At 40.4% G+C, this 23,446-nt stretch overlaps 1 protein-coding gene across 1 annotated transcript in view; it reads left to right on the forward strand.

Annotated features, from left to right (window-relative positions):
* The window catches only part of hecw2b (HECT, C2 and WW domain containing E3 ubiquitin protein ligase 2b), a 28,513-nt gene extending 6,926 nt beyond the window's left edge, over positions 1-21,587 (forward strand). Inside the window, exons 6-30 of the mRNA XM_062445551.1 lie at positions 2,760-2,902; positions 3,453-3,553; positions 3,803-4,770; positions 5,474-5,618; positions 5,984-6,136; positions 6,402-6,503; positions 7,189-7,339; positions 7,440-7,543; positions 7,629-7,753; positions 8,274-8,459; positions 9,508-9,660; positions 9,813-9,915; positions 10,014-10,110; positions 10,241-10,324; positions 10,567-10,676; positions 11,368-11,488; positions 11,588-11,701; positions 12,536-12,688; positions 12,806-12,904; positions 13,018-13,147; positions 13,379-13,525; positions 13,666-13,780; positions 14,358-14,443; positions 16,087-16,199; positions 16,984-21,587. Coding sequence (XP_062301535.1) covers positions 2,760-2,902; positions 3,453-3,553; positions 3,803-4,770; positions 5,474-5,618; positions 5,984-6,136; positions 6,402-6,503; positions 7,189-7,339; positions 7,440-7,543; positions 7,629-7,753; positions 8,274-8,459; positions 9,508-9,660; positions 9,813-9,915; positions 10,014-10,110; positions 10,241-10,324; positions 10,567-10,676; positions 11,368-11,488; positions 11,588-11,701; positions 12,536-12,688; positions 12,806-12,904; positions 13,018-13,147; positions 13,379-13,525; positions 13,666-13,780; positions 14,358-14,443; positions 16,087-16,199; positions 16,984-17,095 — 3,915 coding nt within the window. The 3' untranslated portion in view covers positions 17,096-21,587. The remainder of the gene's footprint in view (positions 1-2,759; positions 2,903-3,452; positions 3,554-3,802; positions 4,771-5,473; positions 5,619-5,983; positions 6,137-6,401; positions 6,504-7,188; positions 7,340-7,439; positions 7,544-7,628; positions 7,754-8,273; positions 8,460-9,507; positions 9,661-9,812; positions 9,916-10,013; positions 10,111-10,240; positions 10,325-10,566; positions 10,677-11,367; positions 11,489-11,587; positions 11,702-12,535; positions 12,689-12,805; positions 12,905-13,017; positions 13,148-13,378; positions 13,526-13,665; positions 13,781-14,357; positions 14,444-16,086; positions 16,200-16,983) is intronic.
* The last annotated feature ends 1,859 nt before the right edge of the window (positions 21,588-23,446 follow it).

Genomic DNA, 23,446 nt, shown 5'->3' on the forward strand with positions numbered 1-23,446 from the left:
CTCACACCTATAAACACACACACACACACACACACACACACACACACACACACACCATGGCGTCCAAAAAAGGTCTTGAATGAAATAGGTGTTAATGAATAAAGTGGTATCCTACTATATGTGAAGTGGGTATCTGCTGGAATCTGCCTCTTTTGATCCACTTTACAGCCTTACCTGTAGCATTAAGACTATAAGTCATGTCACCTAGTCATGTTATTATAATTAATACTGTAACACTTTGCAGTGTTTTGTGGACTTTTTTTGCTTTATTAAATATAAGATTTTTTTGTAATCCCACCAAAAGCATAATTTTCATACTATCAAATGTCAATATATGACTTTAAATAAATCAGTGGTGGTCTAAAGTTAGAGTTAGAGAAGCAAGCTTGTGACCAGAGGGTCGCTGGTTCAATCCCCCAGACCAGCAGGATAAATCTGGGTGGGGGAAAAGTGAAGAAGCAGCACTTGTCACTCCCTCATTACCACCACTGAGGTGCTCTTGAGCAAAGCCCCTAACCCTACCTGCTTCAGTGGCCAGCAGATCAGACTGTGGTTGTGTTAATTCATTACCTCCAGTGGAAGTGTCAGGTCACATGACCTCCTCATCAATGTAGATGTGTGTTCCCAAGATTGAGAAACTTAGTGCAGTGTTCACAACCGCTGATTGTGACTTAAAGTGAAAGGTTTGCTGATTCGTTTGGAAACGGTGTCATAGTTACTGTGGAGGTGGGTGTAGTTTGGGCAGTCAGCTGTAGGAGACAGAGGCTGGGCAGAGCTGACTCAGCAGGAGTAGCTCCAGATGAGATGATTAGCACAGCTGGAGTGAGTTGACTAATGAGGCTCCTGTTTCACTCAGTAGTAGCTGGACTGAGAGAGAGCTGCACAGAGAGAGTGAAGGAGCGTTGGAGCAGAAGAAAAAGACTGAAGAGCTTTAAGTTAGATATATGAGTAGAATCAGGTAATACTGTAGCAGATGATGCCTTACCTGCTTTTGTTGAATGGTGTGATGATAACTTCCTGAATCTTAATGTTTTAAAAACCAAGGAGTTAATCATAGATTTTAGACATATTAAGGAAACGCCAAAAGTGAGCATTATTCATAATGAAAATGGTGAGATTGTAGATTCCTACATGTACCTCAGCACTGTGTTTGATTCTCAGTTGAAGATTGATATCAACACAGATCTGATAGTCAAGCAGGATCAACAAAGGATTAATTTACTGCTGAAGCTTTTGATGTCTGCGATCTACTTTATGTAACCTTTTATCAATCCTTTTCTTGAAAGTCACAGACACTGTTCTTTATAAATGATTGCTTTTTTTTAAAGGTTTTGTACGACCTGATGTTTTAGATTGCTGGATTTATCCTTTTAATGTTTCCTGACATTTTAACCATCTGTTCGGTTGGTGTTTGTTGAGGCTGAACGTATGGAGTGGGAAGCTGGGATCAATAAAGTTGTCTAGAATCTGAATCTGAGATGGTGTCTGAGTGTCAGGCAGCAGCACCCTGTGTGACTTTTAATGAGTTAAATAAAAGGGTGTGTGCTCTCTGCTGATGGAGCCACAGTAGCAGCTACTTGTACTACAGTTACATTCAGTATTACTCAACAAAACTCATCTGGAAGCTTAATTAAAGTCGTTAAATGCATTTCTTTCCTCATGAAACACTGCCAGAGCAGCTAAATCAGTGGAAAACTGTTGGTTATGACACCAGTGTGACCAATTTGTAAAATCATGGTTCCACGGCACTATTGATTGATTGATTTTTATGTATGGATGATGAGATGGAGAGAAAAGAATCCAATAGATAACACGTAGAAGTGAAAACACATATTTCTAACATGGTTCCAAGATGTTGAGACAAAGAAAAACACAAAGAAGCTCGAGACATTCAACATAAATGTGAACAAAATACAATCTTAACCCTAACATATTGTTCATATTCTCACTCATAATTAGTCTCTACACAATAAATTCCCCATCAGTCAATAATAGATGTTTAATTAATACTTAATGAAGCTGTGAGAGAGTATATTTATTTATTTATGAAAAAAGACATTCACAATCACTATTTTACACATTTATATACACACATTTTATAGAATATGATGAATACAACAACATGTTTAATGGTGTTTTTTGTATGTTGTACATGTGCATATATAAAAATGTGTATCAGTTGCACAAAAATGTAAAAAGGATGCATTTTATTGTCCCTAAACAGTATGTAAGGGTTAAAAGACCAAATAACACATGAATTCGATTAGGTTGTATGCTTCTGCCAACCAGTGAAGTCCCACTTTACTGTCTGTCCAGACTGTAGTGAAGATGTTGAAGGAGTTTAAAATGATTAGTGTTACCAAATCTGTGTCCAACCTAATTTAAAATACGGTCACAATGTGCCGTTCTGTTCCTCAGTTCTGCTGTTGAATAAAGGCCAGAAGTGTTTTACACAACATTATCATGTAACAGTGAAGTTGACCTTTTGGATATAAAATGTCATCATTTATCCTGTTATTGAAACGTCGTCATAATTAGCATATGAATTCTTGAGTTATGGCCAAAAGGTCACAATGTCCTTGACCTTTGACCACCATTAGTTAATCCTTTAATACAAGAGGAAATTCACTCAAGGCGCCACTGAGATGTCATACTGACTACAATGAGATGGATGGATGGATGGATGGATGGATGGATGGATGGACATATGATATAATACAGCATTTAATTCAAAATAAAAATCTCCACTCTTCCTGCAGAAGTACACGTTCGTGGCTCTGATGAGTGACATGCTGGAGATCGAGGTGAAAGATAAGTTCTCCAAGAGCCGACCAATCATCAAGCGCTTTCTGGGTCAGCTGATCATCCCTGTGCAGAGACTTCTGGAGGGGCCGACAGCTGAGTGAGTACACACACACACACACACACACACACACACACACACACACACACACACACACACACACACACACACACACACACACACACACACACACACACACACACACACATTTACATCACTGTAAACACTTTGTACTGAGTGTGTAGATCAATGTGTGTGTTTCTTTAAAGCAGCTCCTCCTGCTTGGTGTCACACAGAAAGAGGGAATCTGAGGAAGACCTCTGACCTTCAGCACTTTAACCACAGTGACTCAACATAGTTCAGTCGATACCGATCAATAGGTCCCAATCAGCTCATTGTTCAGGCATTGATTTGATATTGATCTACATTGGAGGACATCGTGTACTCAAGTGAACCATGATGTATAGTGTGTGTACAGTGTTTCCCACATTGTGATAGTTTATGGAGGTAGTAGGTGGAGCACTGAATCACATACTAATAACACATGGATGTACTATTCTGGTAAACTCTCATATACTCATAACTCTCAATCTCTCAGTCAATGAGTGTCCTCACAATGATGTACAAACCTGTGTATGTGTTTCTACAGCGATCAGCCAATCAGCTACAGCCTGTGTCGTCGCCTCCCTACGGACCATGTGAGTGGACAGCTGCTGTTCAGGGTGGACATCACCTCCACCGGACACGAAGGTGTGTACTGTAGGACTACTAGTAATTATTTTCCTTATCGATTCATCCTTTGATTATTTCCTCTATTAATTGATTCGTTTTTTGCTTCTTAAAATATCAGAAAATGATGAATAGTGACAATCGCTGTTTCCCAAAGCTCAAGATGATGTCTTCAAATGTCTTGTTTTGTCCACAACTCAAAAGATATTCAGTTGAGCTCCTGCTCTTTTGACCAATCACAATCTTTCTTTATCCTTCTCCTCTCCTCAGAAGCGTCTCCAGATACAGGTGGAACTATTTTGGGTGGCGCTGTGAACGGTGACCCCGGCAGTCCCTCTGATGATGAAGACCTCCCTCACCCCTCCTCATCCTCACGCGTCACATGCGGCCCCTCACCCACAGGCTCTGACGAGGGCTCCCTGTTAGTCAACGGGGCTTGTTACTACGGCGATGACAGCGTGTGGCGGGAGCCTGGGCAAGCCGGAGAAGAGTATCTGGCTCCTCCGGCTGTGGGCGGCCACACACACCGGCAGGTGTCACTCAATGACTACCTGGATGCCATCGAGGCTCCCAGGAGCCCCGGGGACAGACCTCTGGTGGGGCCTTCACCAAAACTGCGCTCCAGCTTTCCAACAGACACTCGGCTCAACGCCATGCTGCACATAGACTCAGATGAGGATGATGAGACGGCAGGACAGCAGAGGGACCAATCGCAGGAGGCGAAGACTCAGCAGACCTCAGACTCATCAAGAGGGTCTGCCACATCTGAGTCTCAACAAGGGAACCAGGGTTCTAATGGAGAGCCACACGGGCCCACTGGAGCTGGAGCCACAGTAGAGGCCGGTTCCTCTGCTGGAGCTGAGCCTGCTGGAGCTGGAGCAGGAGCTGAAGAAGGAGCAGGAGCTGGAGCTGAGCCTGCTGGAGCTGGAGCTGAGCCTGCTGGAGCTGGAGCAGGAGCTGGAGCTGCAGAGAGTACAGCGGGAACATCAACTTCTGCTGACTCAGCGGCTGTGAGCGTAGAGGCTGCCGGAGCGTCTGCTGAGGCTGCACACGTCAGCGGAGAAGCCTCCACAGCTTCCAGCTCAGCTCAGGCATCAGGGGCTGAGGCAGCTGCAGCAGCAGGTCCTGGGGAGTCTGTGGGGGAATGTACCTGCCAGCCACAGAGCAGCTGGATGGGTGCAAACCAGGAAGTATCCTGTGGTCCCTCACTCAGCAGTGGCCCACTATCACCCATTCAGGTGAGTAGTAGCGTAGAACTGAAGCTGTAAATCTCTGAAAATCTTTATCAGAGTGTACCATCAGATAACTAGGACTATCTATCAAACTTTGAAGAATTACATAAACTCCTATTTCTGACTTCTGACTCTACTGACATACTGTAGCTTTAAGAATGTTCTAAAGAAACAACTGAGGAGTAAAAAAAAGCATCTTACTACCACTTAAAGTTAAGTGTAAAGGCCTATTTATGGTTTCTGCATTCCACAGTCTGCAGTCAGCTGTTGACGTGCATGTGGTTCCATACATACCACAGTCTGGTGTCTGCAGACATAGACGTGTCCCTCATGTGCGCAGTAGTAAACCAGGCTGAGATAACTGTTCAGAGTTGTGAAGTCTATTCTGTGAATATTACAAACCACTGCAGTGTTTCTCTGATCAGCCTTTAAATGCAATTATCTGTTACTCTGCTGGATCATATTTCATTGTCTCACCACTAATTTAAACTAACAGCCATGTGGACACGGAAAGTAAGAATTGACCTTAATCCTGAATCCAAATGTCCAGAAGTCTGAGCAACTCACAAGTGGTCACATGATTCATCACAAAATAAGAGTTTCCACACCGTTAAACCTCCTCTCCTCTCCTCTCCTCTCCTCTCCTCTCCTCTCCTCTCCTCTCCTCTCCTCTCCTCTCCTCTCCTCTCCTCTCCTCTCCTCTCTTCAGGAGGTGGAGACGAGAAAAGAAGTGGCACCAAAGGCGGAGGAGGAAGGAGCAGAGTCATCGAGCAGCGAGGCAAACGGCCCGGTGACAGCGGACGCTCCGACCAGCAGCAACATAGCAGATCAAGGAGGAGGGACGTCTGAAGCTGGTAGGTAGTAAATCTGAAATATATGTAAAGGACACATAAAGTCTGTCCTTGACATCACTCATCATCTCAGAAACCTGGAAATCTGCAACTGGTAACCAAACCAAAAAGCCAGACTACAACTCCTGGCAGTTACAGTGTGTATTGATATTTAGAGTATAATAAAACAGTGTGGACTATACTTTAAACCACATCCTAAAAATGTGTCCTGTGCCACATCTGTCCAGTGGCCTGCACATGACAGTACTTTTATTACTCCTACAGGCCCTGAATGTGTGCATGCATGTGATGTGCAATTGTACTCTATGGCTGATCCTCTCTATGTAAAAGTAAGTTTCTTAAGTAACCTAAACTCTTTTTAACTGCAGGTGCGACAGCCAGCGGGGGTGATGGTCCTGAGGAGCAGGAGGGGGAGGTGTGGAGGAGGAGGCGATCCATGCAGGCCTCTGGAGGAGGCGCGGTCCAGAACCACGAGGCGTGCGGGTCCAGAGAGAGCGCGAGGGATCGTGGTGGAGAGGGAGGCAGGTGAGATGCAGGGCTGTTTATTTATCATATAAATATCACATCACATCATTCTCACCAGCATCAGATAATGACAGATGCTGTAACAGTGCTGTGCTGAAAGGGAGATGAACCGGCTGTAGGAGCTGAGCTTGCAGTCGGCACATCTGGCAGGTTTTGTAGTTTTGCAGACAGTAGAGGAACTGCTGTAATGTTAAATTCTATATGTGTGCATGCGTGTGCGTGTGTGTGTGTGTGTGTGTGTGTGCATGTGTGTGTCTGCAGGTGCCACAGCTCAGGTCAATGGCCACCAGTCTGTTCGCTCCCTGCCATCTATCCGCCATGACATCAGTCGTTACCAGAGAGTGGATGAGCAGCTACCACCTAGTGAGTGTGTGAGAGTGTGTGTGTGTGTGTGTTAACATGAGGAAAAGGAGTTCATTAGTACAGCATTACCACAGACTCACCTGTGTGTGTCTGTATGTGCGTGCGTGTGTCCAATATTGCACATTCTCTTAAAAGACTTAAAAGCTTTGTCTGCATCAGGATAACACTCTACTTTAAAGGACAGGTTCACAATTTTTCAAGTGTGTCTTAAAACAACAGTCAGGAGCCCAAATGCATTTAAAAGTAGATGATCAGCTTCTATTGAGCTTCATCAGTCTGAGTTAGTCATATCAAGTGATATCTGACACATTTACAGTGATTTTAGCATCAAATTCCCTCTTAGTGTTTCCTTGTTGAGCTGTGGTGGAAGTATAGTAACAAAAAGACTTTGCTACTAAAAACACTGTTATGTTGAAACAGAAGGCTGACGGCTGAAGCTTCACATACTGATATTATAACCAAACTTTGTGGCTTTCATTCTTCTTTTCAGTGTTTACACTTGTTTGTTAAGATCCCAAACTTCAGCCTTGTCTTCCTTGTGTGTGTGTGTGTGTGTGTGTGTGTGTGTGTGTGTGTGTGTGTGTGTGTGTGTGTGTGTGTGTGTGTGTGTGTGTGTGTGTGTGTGTGTGTGTGTGTGTGTGTGTGTGTGTGTGTGTGTGTGTGTGTGTGTGTGTGTGTGCGCCAGATTGGGAGGCTCGAATCGACAGCCACGGTCGGATCTTTTACGTGGACCACGTGAACAGAACCACAACCTGGCAGCGGCCCACCGCTCCCCCCGCCCCACAGACCCTCCAGAGATCCAACTCCATACAGCAGATGGAGCAGCTGAACCGCAGGTCGGAACACACGCACACAAAAAACAGTCCACCTAAATTAAATGTTTCCATTATTGGTGCCACCTCCTGTCTCCACGGTAACTGAGACACACCTCTCCAGGTATCAGAGCATACGTCGGACGATAACCAGTGACAGCAGACCAGAGGAGCAGCCAGCCAATGAGCTGCCGCCAGACGAGACTGACACGCACCCATCCATCCCAGGTACTCCTCTCACCCCAGTGCATTCTGGTCTATGTAGTCTAACTTTGCCTCACAAACTCTCTCTGACATTGTGTGTGTGTTGCAGAGCTGCGTAGAGACAACAACGTGGCTCAGTCCGGCTCCAGGTCTCGCCTCAGCCTTCTGCTTCAGTCTCCCTGCGCCAGGTTCCTCACCAGCCCCGACTTCTTCACTGTGCTACATTCCAACCCTGTATGGACACTTTTTCTTCTCTCTCCCTCTCTTCTCTCTTTTAACCCATCCATCCTTGTTTTCCTCTACTTTTTTATCATAGATTGCACTCTATTTAATCTAGGAAACTCTTCAACATCTACTGACCACACACTTATTTAGGGACTGTACAAAAATTATTAGGATGGGGATCCTTACATCTAATAGATGAGTTGATGAAAAGACAACTCAGCAATGTGTAAGATTGAACTCATATTGCACTCAGGTTTCATATGATTGGACGGACCCAAAGAAAATATTAACAATGCAAATTTAAATATACGATTCAGATCCGCTTCACGCCCTGATCATTTTTGGACAGTCCCTTACTCACAACAATCAAAGCACATATATGTAAGAATGGTGGATAATAACTATATAGTGTTTAAGTGGGACAACTACACTTGACAAAACCTCCTTCCTGTTTCTGGTGGATGTTTTTCCTCTCTTCTCTCTGTCTTCTCTCCTCCTCTCTCTGTCTCCGTCCCTCGCTGTCTGTCAGAGTGCCTACCGAATGTTCACCACCAACACGTGTCTGAAGCATATGATCAGCAAGGTTCGTCGGGATGCTCACCACTTCGAGCGCTACCAGCACAACAGGGACCTGGTGGCCTTCCTCAACATGTTCTCCAATAAGCAGCTGGAGCTGCCAAGAGGCTGGGAGATGAAACACGACCACACCGGCAAGGTGGGGATGATGTCATAGCTTCAGTCTGAAAGTCTTATATTCTATAAACCCAAATGCTTTATTGGCTGTGGATGAGATAGAATGTAGTTTTGAGTCTTAAATTCAGTGTTAGAGCTGTAGTTGCAGTTGTGATTTTTTTTCTGTGTGTGTCTTCATATCAGTGTTAAAAGCCTCAGCCACATTTTGATGCCAGGTTTGAGTCATCTAATTTATTAAGTGTAGGTACCAGGTGTCACATGCTGCAATTTATGGGCAAAATACATTTTTACCTTTGTCACAGAATGCTTGCTGTGGCACAAAGTTAAAAATAGTACATCTTCACCATGCTTATTTAGCACAGTTTACAGATTTACAGCTGTGACACTTGTCCAGCATGTCAATCAATCAATAAATCAACTTTATTATACAGCACCTCTCATACAGGCTAGTGAGTTCAAAGTGCTTTACAGTGAGTTGATTGACAAGCTGATAATAAGACAAAATAAAGGAGTAAAAACAAAGAACAACTTAAAAGACAAAAATTGAGACCAATGCACGAGAGAAAATAAAAATGATTAAAATGTTTTGAAATTTAAATAAAATAAATAAATAAAAAATAATTAAATAGATCAATAATAATTAAATAAGTAAAATAAAAGAGAATAACTTTTATTAAAAGTTAGAGTAAAAAAACTAGGTTCAAGTAGATTAAAAAGTAAAATAAAAGATGAAGTTTAATAAAAGCTGGACTTAAACAAGGGATTAAAAAGACAAAAGAAACAGATAAAGATAAAACCTATAGAATGATAATAAAATAAAAAGATAAAATGTATGGAGGACAAATAATGTATTCATCAGTTCTATAATGAATTTTAATTAAATAAAAGAGTAATACAATTAAAAGGGCGATTTATATAAAAAGTAATACAATTAATAAATATATGTTTGCACTTAAATGGCAAATACATGAATGACTTTTTATTTGAATTTCCGCAAATGTACATTTATTTCCTTCATTTCTACATGTATGTGTGTGTGTGTGTGTGTGTGTGTGTGTGTGTGGCTGCAGCCTTTCTTTGTGGACCACAACTGCCGAGCCACAACCTTCATCGACCCCCGGCTGCCTCTCCAGAGCGCTCGGCCCCCAAGCATCCTGGCCCACCGCCAACACCTGACACGCCAACGCAGCCACAGTGCCGGAGAGGTCAGCCCCCGACGACTGGTAAGACACGCACACACACACCACACACACACACACACACCACACACACCACACACACACACACACACACTATGACATTTTTATTGCTGTAGAGGACTCAAATATCCTACATTGTTACTTTACAAGCTCAAACTAATTTATCTTGTCTGTAGGTGGGTGAAGACCCTCGTCACACCGGCCCACCCGTCCTGCCTCGGCCTTCCAGCACCTTCACCTCTGCCAGCAGGGGGCAGAGCCAAGATGTTGTGCCAGTGGGTCAGTACATGCACAAACACACACACACACACACACACACACACAGCTTCAGAAATGCTCAACTTTGACCCACATGTTTGTGCTGGCCCCTTTTTTAGCTTACAACGACAAGATTGTGGCGTTTCTACGACAACCAAACATCTATGAGATTTTGCAGGAGAGACAGGCAGACTTCAACCGGAACCATTCACTCAGGTACACACACACACACTCACTCCATACCTCAGGTGTGTATTTGTAATGAATTGTAGCTTCTACCGTATATGACACATGCATAGCTACATATACCAGCTTCTTACTCAGTTTGATGTTGCTATGACAACAGGGAGAAGGTGCAGCTGATCCGCACAGATGGAGTGTCGGGATTGGCCAGGCTGTCGGGAGACGCTGACCTTGTCATGCTGCTAAGGTGAGACCTGCTTTCCTTTCTTCCTTCCCTAATTTTTAATGTACTTCTTCCCTATCTTATTGTATTAGGTGTGTATCATTTTCTCTCAATTTCCTTTATTGCACTCCATCCCCCCCCCATTACTTTCAACCCCAGGTCATTCTATTAAATTAATTCAGTTTATTCAATTTCTCTCTCGCTGTGTCTCTCCTCCCTCTTCCTCTCCCTCTCTCTCTCTCTCTCCCTCTCTCTCTCCTCCGCAGTCTGTTTGAAGATGAAGTAATGTCATACGTGCCTCCTCACGCCTTACTTCACCCCAGCTACTGCCAGTCACCTCGGGGATCCCCCGTCTCCTCCCCGCAGAACTCACCTGGTAAGAGAGCGAGACCCTACTCACTAAAATACATTTGGATGCTCATTCATTTTGCATAAATCAGTATACATACACACAACCAAAGCATAGACAGACCCCAAATATCAAATAGATAATCATCTGTCAAAAAGTTGCATATTAGTAATAAATACGTACATTCCTTGTGTTGAAAATGTCATAAAGATGATTGTGTTCAAGTGTTCATCCACCCTGTTGAAATAGACAGAAGAGCTTTTGTATAGCTAGTATCAATATCACTTCATCCACCTACAGGAGTGACTTATACACAGTGATATAGATGTGAAACTCCAGTACAAAGATGTTTGAACCGCGTTTGAACCGCTGAGTCAGAGCTCGCTATGAAGCTGGCTGAGTCTCACACACTTGTGAGTTGTAGCAGTGGTTGAGTGGGGGAGAGTGAGACAACTCTGCCCAAGTACACAGCGTGTCCTTAAAGTCACTGTCTAACAAGTCATCTGAATTCTACTCTTACATTGTATTCCGTAGAGCTGAAACTCAGTGAAAAAACACAAACATGTTAAGATAGAATTCAGACTTAGCAGACCTATTCAGACTTTTATGGAATAGTCTGGAGACCTCTGCCATAGATGAATTTTAAAGGTTATCAAAGGGTATTCTGGGAAATGTAGTTAAATGAGCTGTATCTGCTGCTCTTTCTCTCTGGCTGTAGGTACTCAGAGAGCTAATGCCAGAGCTCCAGCACCCTACAAGAGAGACTTTGAGGCCAAACTGCGCAACTTCTACAGAAAGCTGGAAACAAAAGGCTACGGACAAGGACCAGGGAAGCTAAAGTAGGTGGACTGTGTGTGTTTGTGTGTGTGTGTGTAACTAAAGAAAACAACTGTTCTCTTCTATTTCTTTCTGTTCTAATATGCGTCTGTGTGTCTCAGATTGATCATCCGTCGTGACCATCTGCTGGAAGATGCCTTCAACCAGATCATGTGCTATTCCCGTAAAGATCTGCAGCGCAGCAAGCTCTATGTCAGCTTTGTCGGGGAGGAGGGGTGAGTGTGTGGGAGGCCCGGTCACAGGTGCATGTGTGTATGTTCCATCTATGACTCATTCCCAGCTCATCACAGTGGAACACTATAGGTGGACAGTCTGGTTAAAGGGGACAGACTCAGCTTTTTGTGATTTTGTTATTTATATACTGACATGGTTCCAAAACTTAAGGTTAAGGTTTTTTTAAGGTTGCTAAGACAGGAGTTAAAATGGCCTGTTTCAGAAATGTAAAGGAGCATAAAGCATCAGTATGATAAATAAGGAATGTGTTGAACTGTAAATCATGCAAAGAGAGCCCCAGAAGAAATATCCAGCTGTAAATGTACAGAATATGTACACACTACAATAGACGTTTTAACTTAGGTAGACAGTTCACATAGCATAAGCATAGCATATAGCATAAAGTTACACGCTACATGTCTTTAATCACCACTGCTACCAAATATTTAAAACCTTGAAATGGCTTTTCAAAATAATTCTCTTATCAGAACAATAATTCACCCATAAGATTAAAATGAACACTTTATTCTAAGTTGCCCAGGGGTCTCTGATGTAGTTTAGCGTATTAGCAGCTAATTATCACTATTAACACAAAGTAGATGGGGATGTAGTTATGCAGGTCATTGGTTATAAAACAGAAGACTGAGTAAATACCTGGTGATGCTCAATCTACAAAACTAAACATTAATCCTAGCTTCTTTATAGCAAAGTGACAAAGTCAATGAGAAGTGAGGACAAGAAGTAGAAGGAATTGATTCATGTTTATTTTTCAGATAAGGGAAAAAGATAATATTGCATAAATATGTAGTAAGTATAAGCGTGTGTGTGTGTTGCAGGTTGGACTATAGCGGCCCTTCCAGAGAGTTCTTCTTCTTGGTCTCCAGAGAGCTGTTCAATCCTTATTATGGTCTGTTTGAATACTCTGCCAACGATACCTACACTGTCCAGATCAGCCCAATGTCCGCCTTCGTAGACAATCATCATGAATGGTGAGATTCACCACACACGCTGAAAACTGAAAAACAGACAATGACATATATGATTTTCACCATCTTGACTGTTTCATTGTGTATTATGGACATTTTTTGTGTGTGTGTGTGTTTCAGGTTCCGGTTCAGTGGTCGTATTCTAGGTCTGGCTCTGATCCATCAGTACCTGCTGGACGCTTTCTTCACCAGGCCCTTCTATAAAGGCCTGCTGCGCATGTACGTATTCACAAATGCATGGTCATACGTGCACATTATAAATCATCTTGCACCTAAATCATTCGCCGCCTTGATGTACACACACTTACACACTCTCATTATCCACTGTTTAGTCCATGTGACCTGAGTGACCTGGAGTATTTAGATGAGGAGTTTCACCAGTCCCTACAGTGGATGAAGGACAACGACATAGAAGACATGCTGGACCTCACCTTCACCGTCAATGAGGAGGTCTTTGGACAGGTCAGTGTGTGTGTGTGTGTGTGTGAGAGAGAGAGTGTGTTATAGGCTACTTTTGGGGACACATTTCAGATAACCAGGGACAGCTTGTCCAACCCAATTAGTAAACTGCTGATTTTTAGGTCAGTGGTTAAGCTTAGGGTTAGAGTAAGTCTCCAGGAAATGAGTGCAAGTCTATGTCATTTCCCCAAAAGTGACCTGGGTCAACATGCTTCTGTGTGTGTGTTCTTACAGATAACAGAGAGAGAGCTGAAGCCTGGTGGAGCCAACATCCCTGTGTCAGAGAAGAACAAGAAGGAATACATAGAGCGGATGGTGAAGTGGAGGATAGAGAGAGGAGTGGTGCAGCAGACTGAAAGCCTGGTCAGAGGCTTCTATGAGGTACAGCGTTGTGTGTTTAATGTGTTCTTCATTCATTAAGTTCTTTACACTTCTGCATATTTCTATAACAACATGTAGATAAAGTATAAGTCAGTGGCAGCAGACAACCTGTGGTTTAATAATGTGTGTGTGTGTACCAGGTGGTGGATGCCAGGCTGGTGTCGGTGTTTGATGCCAGGGAGCTGGAGCTGGTGATCGCTGGCACTGCAGAGATCGATTTATCAGACTGGAGGAACAACACAGAGTACAGAGGAGGTATGGAATGAAATGAGATAAAAGGATTAGACAACTAATCTCATTTAAGGAGACAGAATCAAATGTAATTAATATATATTTTAATTAATTGGAATCCTGTAGTGGGGAAGGCCTTCAGGTGGTTCATTCTGTCAGTGGCTGTGGTGTTATCAGTTCATGTAGCAGTTCAGAGATGGAGAGTTGGAGGAATATTTAGTCATTTTATGCAGTAACATCTTTTAATTGGTTGGGCAAACTGTAAAAAAGTATTGTTCTATTAAGATATTGAATGTTTCCACTTTATATTATGAATGGTTAAAGGAGTATTGTTTGGTTACATGACTGAGAAGACTGGAGCATATTGTATTGTTCCATGTTATGGTGTGTGTTGTGCTCTTTGCTGCAGTACTGACCTCTCCAGTCTCATCTGATCATAGACTCCACATCACAGAAAGCTGTCAGCTCAGTTTGGACAGAAATGATTCTGGTTGAAGGCTCCGCTAAGCTCTGTCCCTTTGGGGGAGGGGCTCTTGTCTTCTGCCGTCACCATGATCCTGTCACTGCAGTTACATGGCTGTCATTTTTTATCAATGTTTAGGTTACCATGACAACCATATAGTGATCCGGTGGTTCTGGGCAGCTGTGGAGAGGTTCAACAATGAACAGAGACTTCGGCTCCTGCAGGTAAGTGTGTGTGTGAGACAGAATGAGAGTTGTTGCTGATCACACCTCTGGATCTTGTAGCAGCCAATAACGTAATAATATCACTTTATTTAAGTTTTACTTTACGTTGCATATAAAGTTTCACATTTCCATGATGTCACTTAGTCTTACTATTATCTCTTTCAAATATTGGTTGAAAGACTTGACCACACACAGAGATTTCATATCATACCATTGTCTGTGTTTGCAAACATGAGCTACCACTTCATTTGGAACTTGAAGAGCAGAAGATCATTTATAACCATCAAGTTAAACAAATAGTGAGTGTGTGTGTGTGTTCAGGTCTTTCAACAAATATTTGAAAGAGATAATAGTAGGACTAAGTGCCATGGAAGTGTGAAACTTTATATCCAATAAATAAACTTCAATAAAGTCATATCAGTATATTATTATGTTATCGGCTCCAGTTATTACAATAACAGAATTACTTATTACATTTATTGGCGGTACGTTATTAGGTTATTGGTTCAGAAGTTTTATTACCGTGCCATTTCAGTTCTTTGAAAGTTTTAGATAAGCTAGTATATAAACACATTCTTAAACATTTGGACATGTATAATATACTGTATGAACACTAATATTGATTCTGCCAACATGGCTCTTTTCCATCTAGTGGACGTGATTCATACTGCATTAGAAATGAACTTTACATGTGGTATTTTCCTGGATCTTTCTAAAGTGTTTGATGCTGTTAATCATGACATTTTACTTGCATAATTGTATAGGTATGTTTTTTTATGTACATAATAGACAGCAGTATGTTAACATAAATGGTATAGAGTCAGAGAGAGCTATGATACAGTGTGGGGGACCACAAGGCTCCATTTTAAGACCATCATTGTTTCTTATTTACATTAACAATCTTGCAGCCATTATTATTATTTGCAGATGATTCTAATTTACGTCTTTCCAACATTTATGTCTGTACTCATGAATAAAGTAAACAATGACCTACTTGTATATTCAAAATGGTTTCAAACAAATACATTGGCATTAAATGTAAAACAAATCGAACTTTATAATATTTGCTGGGAAATGTAATTGTAATTTTGAATCAATTAAATTGCATATTGATGGTGAACAAATTGTTAAAGTTACATCAACAAGATTTGTAGGGATTTTAATTGATGAGAAATTTACCTAGAAAGAAAGATCAGTTTGTTTTTTTTCTGTAGCAAGGTTAAAAAATCTCTGGATTATAAGGAAAATGTGTGTCATAAAATTAAACTCAAAATACTTTGATGACAAAATATTCTAGTACATAATCCACATTTTTTTTGCTATATTTTATTTTGCAATTTTTGTGCGTAAGATTATTTAAGTAAATTATATTTGTTTATTTTTTATATTTTATCTCTTATATGTGGGCTTTTAAGATAAGCCCCTAGTGGGCGTGTACCTCACCTGCACGTGTGCTTTATTTTTAATTTACTATTTTTCTCTGACTTATTTTACAAATGTCCAATAAACCAAAATGTTATTTGCAAGTTATTATGTTATCAGCACGGGCTATATTACATTATAAATGATTAGGTTATCGGTCGTTACTATGTTACTGGCTGCTACTGACCAATCTTCTTCCTCCCTCTCACCTTCCCTTCCAGTTTGTGACGGGGACATCCAGTATTCCTTACGAGGGCTTTGCTTCTCTTCGAGGCAGCAACGGACCTCGCAGGTTCTGTGTGGAGAAGTGGGGGAAAGTCACTGCGCTGCCCAGGTGAACACTGGAGGACTCACTTTGATGCTGTTATCTTATTTACTGTGATTTTGGGGTCTGATTAATTTGCACATAAACAGCAATTCTAATATCATGAAAGCAGAGTACTAAACTAGAGGTGGGTAGAGTAACTAAAATGTACCTATTCCTAAAAACATGTACTCAAGTAGAAGCAAAAGTAGTCAAAGTAATTAACTAACATTACAAAAATAAAATGAACTTGATGAGTAGCAAACGAAAAGTCATTCATTCAATTCATAACCCAAACTGAAGAGTGCACCATTAATTAGTGATCTGTAGAGGTGACTTTCTTCCTGTGGTTGGAACCAGGCTAGCTGTGTCCAGGTTTAATACTAAGCTAAGTTAACGTACAGATATGACAGTGGTTTTATTCGTCTCATCTAGTTTTGTATGTTTTGTCATGTCGGGTCACCCTATAGGAGTGGTACAACATGTCAGTATATACTATACAGTATAATATAGGCTGTGCACTTTAACACAGTTAACAAACACACACTTGCTATTCTCTGTCATGTCTGTAACATCGATTTTTCTCCCAAACACTACAACTATGAGGAACACTGCATTAAAACTACTCCCAAGTACAATTTACCCAAAAAAGAAACTTTAGTATACGCAAATAAAGTAAATCTAACTTGTTAGTTCAAACTTCTGGTCCTAACAACATATACAAATGTTGGTATAAGCATAAATTGAGTTCAAGTGGAAAGAAAATGCAACCAGCAGAATATCCAACATCCTTTCTCTCTCTCTCTCTCTGCAGAGCTCACACCTGTTTTAACCGGCTGGATCTGCCACCATACCCATCCTTCTCTATGCTGTATGAGAAGATGCTGACTGCTGTGGAGGAGACCAGCACCTTTGGGCTAGAATGAAACCCTCCAGCCCTCCCCTGGGTTTCCCTCAAGGACTAGCAGTATCTCTGTGAAGAAAGGCAGCCATGATCAAAGCTGGAGGATGGCTCAAGCACTTGGATTAAAAGTCTAACATGTGGTCTTGTATTTAAATTATAATGAGCTCTATTTTATATCAGAGGCTTTTAAAACCTTGGAACCAGGAAGCTGCACTCTGACATTTTAATATGTCCCATGTATAGCGGTAAAGTACTCCGTTTTTTGTTGCACCTGCACATATTTCGCACAAACTTAGTCATACACGCTTTCACCTGTGAGATGTGACGAATTTAGACCCACACTGCCTTCTGGACCAGGATCAAAAGGGCCTGGATTTGATCCATCAGAGACCAGGGTGTTAGGGTTCAACACTATAGACCATGTACACATGAAAGAAGAAGCAACCACTGCCTTCACTGAAAAAACTAAGTGGATTAAGCCTTTTTTTAATCTAGTTCTGATGGACCTTGGAGGATCTTAAGTCCAGAATGTACTACTCACTGTAGTACAGCGTCTCTTTGTGGCCTGTTGTTGTAACTGCACCCGTGTAGGTGGTGCATTTCTCTCTCAAAGCCTTTCCAGGACCGCCTGAAGTAAACTTTTTGGTCAAGTTTGTCGGATTTTCCACTGAACTTTGCCTGCGGCTGATTTTGTGAGTCCGGACAGTAGCTTTGGTATTGTTGCTATAAGTATTTTCATCTACAAGAAAAAAAAGTGCTTTTCTAATGACGTGGCGGTGACATGTTGTGATTTGAATGTAAGTAAGTTTATAATGTAGATTGTGTGGGAAGGAATTTTTCTATCAGATCTGGCTCAATTGGCAAAAAACAAAATTGGCTACCGCTTACTTTAAGTTAATATGTAGATGAGTTACATGCAACCATATCAGTTACTTTGATTGTATTTAAAACTAGCTTTTATTCAGGTCTAAGTTTGTTGAAACTATTCTACTCTGAAGAGCTGGCAACTGAAAGAAAATTGTGAATCCAAATATACAAAATCCATAAAATATCCACCCAGTAGTGGTGGATCCAGAAGATTTGACATGGGGTGGCAGGAGGTGTTGGCAGGGTATACATGACAATTGCAGGTACATTTCCAAAGCAGAGAGAGAAAAGGGGCCAACACATAACTTCCAGTCTTTCCTACCTCTCACTCTGCTGGCCTTCTCTTCTTTTGTCCCCCTCTTTTCCATTTGCTGTCCCGTGGCCAATCCAGCTACTCTGATCAGGAGGTCACAGGTGGTTCAGGGTGCAGACTGTAAAAATGAAAGTGGCTATAATCAATGTTTTTATAAGAGATCAAATCAAACACCAACTCAAAGCTCTAAAAAAAAAAAAAAAGAAATCTACCACCACCTGCTCAGCACCAGTCACAGTTAGCAACTAGCTGGTGAACATATTGGAGCATTTAGCAGCTAAAGAGACATATTCCACTCAGGCGTTACTAGAGAGCAAAACAACTTAAAGAGAGTCATCTGGTGGACATTCATACAACTCAAAATGAATATGTTGCTCTGTGATTGCTGGATGTGGAAGTAAGCTCTGCTAAATTCGCCAGCTTGTTTCTGCTGCCCCCAAATGGTCAAAAAATGGTATTGCAGCAGCTTATTAAAACACTTAAATTATGTTCATCCAACTCTTTGGTATTAATTAGGATTAGAGATGGTATTCAATAGCATATTATTGGATTAAAATCCAGTGTCAAATCCCTTATTGAATGTTATTATGTTTACCTTTCAACAAATCTAATTAGTGAAAGTCGTCCTCTGAATTGGGACTAGCGAACAATGTAACTTTCGGCTAATGGTATGATTATGCACACGCTCTGATTATTGAGCATCATCAATAACGTTCTGTTTCTTGCCTGTATCAGTGCCCCTATGCCTCCCTTCTAGATCCACCCCAGCCACACACACCCAGATCACAGCTGAAATATCACCAAGCTCAATGCAGCTACTGGTGTCAAACAACACAAAACTGGACATCTGACTCTCAGATGCCATTTTAAAAGACCAATTCTTCATGAAATTGTGGAAAAGGACCTAATCACCCCGAGACATCCAGTAATATCAACTGGCATTGAAATGCCTTCTCAGCATATTTGCTGTTCCTCATTAGAATACATTTCCTTATCTTGTTATTCACAATAGAACTAGAAGATTTTTCAAAAAGAAAGCTCCAAATGATTGAGCATGTTCTCTTCTTTACTTACACTTGTGTTGTTGTACAACTTGTGTATTTGTATGGCTGAAGTTCACACACACACACACACACACACACACTGTATAAACAGTAAAATCTCTTTCTGACATGAAGAGTTGAGCTCAAGAGTTCAACTCTGACACCATTTAATAGTCCTAGATTTGCACTTGTCATAATTTAAATATTGCATTAATGAATTGTATCAACTTCTTATTAATGTTTCTGTTAATTTAAATCAGGTTGTCTGTTGGAGTTCATGAGGTGCTTTCAGACCAGAGGCACTTTTTCATAGTTCTAAGAACATTGCAGGAACTACTCTTTTTATTGTAGTTCTTAGAATGCTATTTTTAGGGACTTTTTTAGCTCCTACTTCAGGGCGAGTAGGTACTCTTGGAGCACGAGAGGAACCCTGAGTGACATAAGGGTACAGTGATTGGTTCAGATGTAAGTGTACAGTGATTGGTCAAATACATGAGCCAATAGAGAACTGGCAACCATCCTTTTTAATATTTTTAACACTAGCCTTTTTTTCACATGTTCCTTTTATTGAGAAATCCAACAGTGACAATTGTAATCCTTGAATGGTCAATTGATAATATGACTGTACACTAAGCTCCTCCCTTTGACATTATGTCCAGCCCTGCTACACTAGGGGACTAAGGGACTAAATCAGACATATTTATTATTATTATTATTAGCATGCATTTTCAGCTTCTTACAATTCATGATAGATGTTTATACATACATAATACAAAACCACCACCTTCCATGTTTTTCAAACTTCACATTTTCATTTAACGCAATCAGACTCCAAATTCATCCAAACTTCCTGTGTACTCTTAATATTAGCCTTTATATTAGAACCAAACTCATCTCCTCTCCAACTCCGTTATGAACATGGAAACCATGACACACAGCTTCCATCACAGTGTCCTCCATATTGTTTAATGCAGAAATAATGTCGGTTTACCAATTGCTGGATTGTATCACTTGGGTTCCTATTAACGGTGCAAATGCAAACAGAAAAAAAGCCCTTGAAGGTATGTAGTTCTCAAAGAGTCCCCATAACTAAACTGGTCTGAAAGCACTTATTGAGAACTGAAAGCAGGCACAGAGTCAACAGTTAAACCCCATACAGCTCTTGTAATAGAAAAGCATGAACGTTTTGTATAAAACCAATTTTCAAGGAGCTTGCAGTCAATCTTTTTCTCTTTCATGCATCGAGACAGTTACCGTCCTCTTCACTCATATTCCCCTGCACTATGAATGTAAGCACGCCTTGTACTGCCACATGGAACTACAGCTGTCCGCGTTAAGGATTACACCACTCAAAAGTCAACTGGGTCCTGAGCTAAACCTTTCTCAAGGCCTCATGTATGGAAGCCCATTTACGCCAAGAAAAAGGAAAAGAATGGATAAATATTAGGCATGATAAAAGTACAAACTCTCTTGGTAAATCTAAATCTTGACATACTAGGATAAAACTATGGTGAAATATGAAGTCTTAGTTATGAAGGTAAATCAAAACTCAATTCTAAATCAGTATTTTGAATTAGTGTGTCAAAATATTTCCGTAGTATATTATCTATCTGACCTAGTAAAAAAATCCTACCTTTTTTACATTTTCAACGTATCTCATCTCTTAGGAAGTCCTGAATTTTCAATGATTTTTTTGGGCTGAATTTGACATTTCAAAAACTTTTATTTATTTAGATCATGCATAACATTTCATCTATTTTTTCTGGATTGTAATGGGCTTCCACATAACCAAAGTTACTACAGATGAGGACTTTTTTGTGAGTATGCCATAAAAAATAAATAAAAATGTGCAAAGTCAGGGTACATTTTAAATGTTGAAACTGATTTTGATAAAGTCCTGGAGCTACAGTTTCCCTTATTTATGCTATTAGATAATGGAAGAATGAATACAAACGAGCATTTCTCCTGCTTGAAGTTTTGTTAACTTTCTTTAAATTTAATTACATTTAAATGTTCACATTAAATTTGGATCAAATTCCACTCTCGTATTAAAAGTGTTTATATTTTCCCCTCACTGAATGCATGCCCTCTGTCTGTCTGACCAGATTGTACCAAAGTTCTGAGCCTGAAGCGGCCGCCTCACTTCTAACAACCCAACACTATTTCTTGTACAGTCCACATCAATTTTAAATATGAATGTTTGCAGCACTTCTCTCCTAAAATAAAATTTACTCTCTCTATGCAAGCTTTTATTTCTTCTTTTCATTTCACTTTGACTGTAATTCAACAAACAGAGCAGGATAATAAATGGAAATTGATATTTGTATTGTGTGTTTTTTCTATTAGGACTTAGCACAGACATATAATGTGCAGCAGGGACTTAGACTATACAGTATATACTGGCATTATGGTAAGATACTCATCGTTGCCAGACAATATATGATATACACATCATCACTATGTCACCATCCTTTATTTTTTTCTCTTAACTTTTTGTATAATTATTTTGGGAGTTTTACTTAAGATATAAGACAATGGTTGATGTAGCTTAAATCGAATTTTAGCGAAGAGTCAAAGCACACCACAATATCTATCTAAGTAGTGTCCAGTCATTATAGACTCAATGTTATAAGTAGCAAGTACTTTGCAGTGTCAACCAATGGGAGCAATGCTGCTAGATTAAAGGAGGAGCCCTATTCTCTCTTGAGTTGGAGGTAAAATATCCTCAACACCAAGACAATCATTTTTTTTTTATTTCATTTATTATGGCTCTAAAAAAAAAAACTATTATTCTATTATCTTATATAATCTCTGAAAGTTTAAAATACATTCTTTATACTGTATGTATGGGTGCTAAATGTATATGACTCAAGCTTTTATTCATTCTGTATTTATTTAGTGATTAATGAGCCACTAGTGTTCCTCTATATTTGCATGTAGGGGGTTCCTTCAATACCGGAGGCTGCAGTTTCAGGACCACATGTCTAGGATCCTAAGTTGACCCACAGCTGGAGGCTGCCATTTCTGGTGTTTATACAAAGACGGACAAATATGAGTGTGAGTACCCAATGTGAATTATGTTATACATGTTTGACATTAAAAACAATTACGGTGTCTTGAATTGCACAACAAAGTTAATGTTGGTTAGCTGAAGTGTGACCTTCTTTTTGTTAACCAGAAAGAACCCCCTATGTCATGCTTGCCAAACCAACCAAACTGCATTCAAAAGGGTAGTGATTTAATCATAAAACACACTTAATTTAAAGTGTAATGCAGTGAATTAAGGATTTATTGGGACCAAACCACCGCTGGTTATAATTCATATAGCAATGATGGTTTGGGTGAGTTTTAGTTTACTTCTGTCGACTTTGTATTAAGTGTGTTTTGCAATGATTTAATCACTGCTTTTTTGAATGGACTTTGGTGCATTCAGCAAGTGCAACATAGAGGCCCTTTCTGTTTAAAAAAAAGGAAGGAAAAAGGGATCTTTTTAACAAAAAAGTCTATCACTGTAGGGTTCCTTTCCATGTAATGTAATATTTTCAGATAACTGACTCGAGCATGTGTTGATTTATAAGACCTAAGTGGTGTTTTACTTGCCCAGGACAGCTGTCTGTTCACCTCACAATACATGTTATCAGCTACTCTCTTCATTTTGACATTATTTTGTTTGTTGGATGAGACATATTGCCTTTATCTACTTCACAATCTGGGGTTTGAACATTTAAGGGCCAGGAAAAGTTAAATGTCAATAACATATTATTTGCATTTACTTTTTTTTAAATTCAATTTTCTTACCTCTGTCTCTAGAAGAGGAAACTGTAGAAGTGAGAGAGGTGCCAGTTCAACTACTTGGCATTGCTTGGAGCACGCCATCACTCTCCCCAACAATGTCTATGGGTCCTGTGTGTGTGTGAGAAAAAACAATGGTGTTAAAAATGTGTATTAATACAATTTCTAGTTATAAAAAAAAAACCTGTCTTGTGTCATCCCTCTATCTGTTCAAATATCCTGTTGAGATCTAGTAACTGCAAAGAACACAGCATATGATTCCATCTTAATTATACCTGATAATGAGTTAATTATGCTAATTACACAAACATGCACATCTTAGCCACCAAGACTGAAAGTAATATTTGAGTGGAATAAA

This window comes from Scomber scombrus, chromosome 24 (genome assembly GCF_963691925.1).
Source record: "Scomber scombrus chromosome 24, fScoSco1.1, whole genome shotgun sequence".
Lineage (NCBI taxonomy): Eukaryota > Metazoa > Chordata > Actinopteri > Scombriformes > Scombridae > Scomber > Scomber scombrus.